At 34.3% G+C, this 6000-nt stretch overlaps 1 protein-coding gene across 1 annotated transcript; it reads right to left on the minus strand.

Annotated features, from left to right (window-relative positions):
* Positions 1–2564: 2564 nt before the first annotated feature.
* On the minus strand, positions 2565–2990 carry LOC149023815 (protein SMALL AUXIN UP-REGULATED RNA 54-like). The gene has a single exon (XM_089143360.1). It carries the CDS (start codon positions 2988–2990, stop codon positions 2565–2567), a length of 426 nt encoding a protein of 141 aa, XP_088999486.1.
* Between the last annotated feature and the right edge of the window lie 3010 nt (positions 2991–6000).

Genomic DNA, 6000 nt, shown 5'->3' on the forward strand with positions numbered 1-6000 from the left:
TGCAAACCTAGAGGCATTTAGTGTTTTTTTTTTTTTTGGTTTTAAGTTGCAAATTGCCAAAGAAAATAAAGAAGAAAGTAAAAATATTTATGATGTCCTCCAACGCTTCAAACATAAACCAAGGCGTTGTTTTTAATCCACCCTACAATAGAGAGAACAGTTTTGTTATCATTTTAAATTATAGTTCACTCATAATCTTCAGAGATGGTGAAGAGGGCTGGTTGGAATTTTATACTTATATACAATTTTTTGTTCTATACCAGTGGTAATATCTTCAAAAGTACCTAAAATGAAATTGAATGGAAAATATCTCATTGTTTTTGGAGGCTAGCCCAATAGCAGATTTTCTAGTAAATTTAGCAGTGAAAGGTAACATGATAATTGAGTTAACTTGCACATCTCAATTCAAAGAGAGTTGGTAAGGAATGTTGAAGGTAGACTTAGATACAAATTCATATAATAGAATATAGTCATGGTGTTTGTAAGCTAGATTTTATTATGCCTATGTGTTTTTGTATGTATGTTAAGATGATAATGTAATTTGTACTTTTTTCCCTAAATTTTTCATCTTCTTAATTTCTTATTTTCTGGTGGAGGGCCTCTGTTCTGCTTGGGGGGGGGGGGGTAGGTTTCTTATGTTGGTGTGGTAGGGAGATGTTCAAAAGTTCCATTGGAAACCTCCCAAAGCAAATTCAAGTTGGAAAATACAAGTGTGGTGATTGATCCCTTAGGCAAAGTATGAGATATAGTGTAATCAGTTCATGTTTGCTCTAACTGGTAGGCTTGATTTTTGAAAAACCACTATGGATGAGGTGCAAAAGGAGGTGAAAGCATGGAAAGTGGGGGCTATAATCACCCTATGTTCCATAGGAAAGAGGTTAGTAATTTTCCAATTCCGTTTTAAGGGCAATATGGCCGATGTTTGGAGATGTGGTCCATGTAGGATTGGTTCACAATTGGTGTGGTTTAGGCAGTAGGTTGTCCTACTACTTTGGACAATAGAACGAGCAAGGAATGTATCACACTCCACCCTTCAAGGAAATCTCCCGGAGATGGATCCTCCATTTGAATGGAGTCCTCATAACCTATAGAATAATCTAAAGAAACATACATACATAAAGGAATGAGTTCCACAAAACCAATGAGGCCAACTCAACAATCATGTATTGCATTCATTCACAATTTCCACATCACACACACACACACACACACACACACACATATATATATATATATATGATAATATAATAAATGACAATAATATGATAAATGCATGGTTATGAGGTTATGCTTCTAACTCTATCATGAAGTCTCTATAGTAGACACACATTAAGTTAATCATCAATCTCCTTTGGGCAGTCTCAATCACTCTTCCTTAACAAGAAATTTCTATTAGGTCCTCAGCGGTTGTTGGGTAAAGTCCTATCAAGCCATGGTTGGGGTATAAGTCATCACTCTCTCACATCACCATTTGGCATAAAATTAGGCGCGTGTTAAGGATAACTCTAGGCCCAATGCAAAGTCATACGGGCTCGTATTACATATGGTCTGGATATCTCCCCTCATGCCTAGTGCCCTTTGGATTTGATAACATTCTCATCTATGAATGATATCCTCAACAGGAGGCACTTGTTGGATCTCAATCCTTAACCCAATAATTGTCCACATATAATGGACTGGATGTTCTCCATTTCCTCTCACAAGTTAGTTACCGATCTTGAACGCCCAGGAGCCTTTATCTATTATAAGCAACCCTACCAGTCTATGATGACAGTGAGCCTGTTTGATAACATAAAACCTAGCCACTGACATCACGGGTTAACATGCTTTAATACCTCTACCGGAAGGGTAATAGCACCCATAGAGGTTTATATCCTTACACTCATAGGAAAGGGGCACTTTTTCAATCTTAAATTTTGAATAAAGATATTCTTTTGGAATATTCAGGGTGTGAGGCAGAAGACAAAGATCATTAATGCTTTGCAAATGTAATTTGTTACTAATTCCACCCCCCCCCCCTTTTTCATTTTTAATGTAATCAATCTTTATTTAAAAGATACATACTTTGTACTTTTTGTTTACTAATACAAATTTCGACCTTCTAGCGAAAAAAAAACTTGTACACATGAAGAGTCGGGGCTCTATTATTTTAGTTTGTGAAAACTTATTTGTTGAATCTCTTACTTGTAACCATATTAAATCCTTCTCTTTGGCTTCTTCCTTGCATATAAACCAAAATGAAAAGGGGAAGAAGTCATTCAACCTCGAGGAGTTCCTAGTTGGCAAAAGACCAATGTCTCATCATATAAGGTAAAGAGTTCAATTCCCTTGGAGCCAGGGAAAAGCCCCCCGCCTTGTATTTAAGTCATATGTAAAAAGTACTCCCTAAAAATGTAGTCAAGATATGTGTAAGTTAGCCTAAGAACTTCAATTCTGAGAAAGGAAAAAAAAAAAAAAATCATTCATTATCATGAAGAGAAACGAGCTGAAATGATAAAAAAAATCACTTTCACACAGGAATCATTCAGAGGAACATGCAGAAACTACTATTTTTCTATTCTTTTCTAGTGGCTCTTCACCATGGTTGTGCATGTCATCCAATGGACACTATCGCCATCAACTTCCCTCTCCCCATGCTCGCAGAGAATTCTTTCCAGTTCATTTGACCGGCAAGGGATGGTGAGAGCACCTTCCTGATCAAAACCAAACTCCTCCGCCGCTTGCTCCAACAACCTTAAGAATTCTGGATGTCTTAAGCAATTCAATGCAACAACGAACCGTTTGGGCTCCCCATCATCGTATGCAATCACTGCAAAGTGACCTTCCTTCACATCTTCCGGCACATCACCACCCATTTCTTCCACTTCATTCATATGGGAATACGAATCCTGTCTTCTTGGCAGTGAGAAGCTCTTTTGCAGCTTCTCTACCACAAACTTGAACTTTTTAATGCCTTTCTTCTTCCTGATAAAGCTTCTAGACTTGCCCATCTCTAGCTGTCCCTCTATCGATCTGCTTAATTTGCTGATGCTACTACCGTGGATGACCTGTTACATGTCTGTTAATATAAAGAAAGAAAGACACAGGAGAGAGAGAGAGAGACACACAGAGAGAGAGAGAGAGAGAGAGAGAGAGAGAGACCAGTGCATGTGACTGAAGATTCCTGATCCTATGATGAGTCCTTTTCAAGCTAGTCATGTCAGTTCCATTCTAATATCCCAGTTCTAATCTCTCTTTGTTTTAATTTCTCCTGAAATTCGTATATATATTAGGACTAGGGTTTAAGTACAAGGTTTGCTTAAAGTATTAATTATCTAGTTTGAAATACTGAGACAGTTATTTCTAGCCAAAATACTAGGTTCTATGGTGAATTAGACTCTCTTAGACAACAATATAAGGGTGTTTTGGACCGATTTACTTCTAAAGATGAATGAAATTTGACCATTCTAACTTGCTATTAATCTCCTTCTCATTATGTTTTCTGGATGAGAACTGATCTCTTAACTCTATCTTCCCAAACAAACTTGTCTCGAACCTTGAGGAAAGAAGTGGTTGCAGTGTATCATTGGTGTTGTTTGAATCTTTCAAATATTTGAGAAATGGATATCCAGGTACGTATATGTTCCTTGTTCTCATCCTTAGGTCCTCAACCCACTTGAAAGAATTTTTAATTCCTGCAAATAGAGGGTCAAATCACTACAGAAGTGAGCTTATCTGGAGTATTCATGATCTTGACAATCAAGAATCAAGACCTTACACTGGCTGAACAAGTCCATCCAGATGCAATGGAAGGTAATCTAGCTAGTCAGGCAAGAACTACACCAGTACACAAGTTATGACTTATGAGGCAAGAACTAGATAAGGATTTGATGCCTTGGCATTTATATAAAGATACTAAGAACAACCAAAGAAATGATTCTTAACAAATGTTAGGGAAGGATTCTCTCTCTCTATATATATATAACAGTTCAAGTAGCCACAAGATAATGACACAGATTAAGTGAATATATACAATGAGGATGGAAGCGATTGAATTAATGGCTGCACTTGTTCTAGCAAGATGAACTAGTGCTTGAAATTCTTATTTTATACATATATAGCGGAGCATTGTTATAAAGGGAATGTTATCCGATCACAACCAGTTATCTCCCTGAGAGATTCTTTTTATTCTTGGAGAATTAGATTCTTTCTTTTTCAGCGTTTGTTTCTTTTAAAAGCTCCCTCCACGGATCCACCCCCTTCTTTTTTTTTAAAATTCATTACTTCTTGTATTTTTTTTTCTTATTTCTCAATCCCCTACTTTTAGTGAACAAAAATTTAATCTTAACTCATGATCTATAAATCTCTCCTTATTTCTTCTTTCATATTTTTATTCATATTTATTCTCCTCTCTCTCTATATATATATTTTCTAGTTTTTTTTTTTTCAGGAAATTAATCCTTAGAAAATCACGAAGGCATGAACCAATTGAATTTTTTTTTAAATTTAATTATTGAACTAATTTTTTTTCTAGCATTGTATTGAACTAATTATTTAATAAGTATTCTCTCTTTTTCTTTCTCAATTTATATTTTTCTCTATTTTTTTCTGTCATTCTTTTTAAAGAAAAAGAATATGACTCTTATTCTTTCTAGAAAACCTAAATGTCCTAACTTGATTTATGCTTTTTTTTTGTTGCTAGAATGCCCCATATTTAGTTAATAAGCTTTAAATATATCTTTTCTCTTACAATTTCTCCCTTACCTTCTTTCTTTCATGTGTTTTTAAGGTTTTAATTGGTAACAAATCTCCTCATACAATTTTAGTCTATACTTAATTTTTATATTTTTAATAATTTACCAATAATTGTGTTGTCTATATTTTAATATTCCTATTAATTTATCTATATTCTTATTGTGGTTCCCATGTCTGAATATGATAAAATGATTCAGCAGTGGTCACACATGGACTCACACAGTATATGGTGAAAAGGCGTTAGTGTTCACCCGACAAGGAGGTGATCTAGAGTTATTATTCACGCTCCCCTTCAAAATGTTTAATCTTGGCTCTGCCCCTGTTCACAAATGAAAATTATGAATCCAATACACTGTATGTAGTCATGCCATTATAAAGATATAATCTTACATTAGTTATCTAGGACCTTGGATGTGTCTTACATAGCACTTCTGGTCTCGTTTTCTATACATAGAAAGTTGCACCACTTTACCAAAAGCACATCTACCAAGACTAGTAAATTCAAATGAAGAATACAAGGCTATACAATCAATAGAATCAAGAACAAAAGAAGCGAAAGAATAAGGATTTTTAACAAAATAATAATAATAAAAAAATCATATTTTGGTTAGAGGTATTCGAATCCGTCCGATTACTAATAGGATAAGGATATGGTAACTCCTTTCTAACTGATTATTATCCATCCGATAAAATTATCCGATTAAGTTAGGGCTTGTTTGGTTACATGAGTCTAAAGATTTCAAATATCTAGAGATTTCAAATCTATGGAGTTATAATTTATAAAATTAGATATTTGGTTGTGGAATGAAATCTGTGGATTCATCCTAAAAAACTATTTGATCAACGTGATTTTTGTGAATGTGCAAATGTATAGCTTTTTTTGAAATCTCTGGATTTCACCTCTTACCCATAAATCTACAGATTCATGTTTTTAGTTTAAAAATGTGAATCTCTAGATTTCATGAATCTATAGATTTTTACAACCAAACGGGTATAATTCTCAGATTCATGAATCCAGAGATTTGAAATCTGGATTCATGTAACCAAACAGGCCCTTACATATTTAGATTTATTTTATAATTTTTTTTACCTGTGATATGTGACTATTTTTCTAGATTTTCTACTAAAATAGCTACCAAAATTATAAAATTCTTATGTTTCAAACCTAACCCTCACAAGTAAAATGGTAAAGATGTATACAGGTTGTCAAAAATTTGTATTCAATCTGTATTCAAGCCCATTTAGAAGAATCTACTTAAAAAAAAA

The sequence above is a fragment of the Hakea prostrata genome, chromosome 2, assembly GCF_041222555.1.
Source record: "Hakea prostrata isolate BN-2017 chromosome 2, UWA_Hpros_2, whole genome shotgun sequence".
NCBI lineage: Eukaryota > Viridiplantae > Streptophyta > Magnoliopsida > Proteales > Proteaceae > Hakea > Hakea prostrata.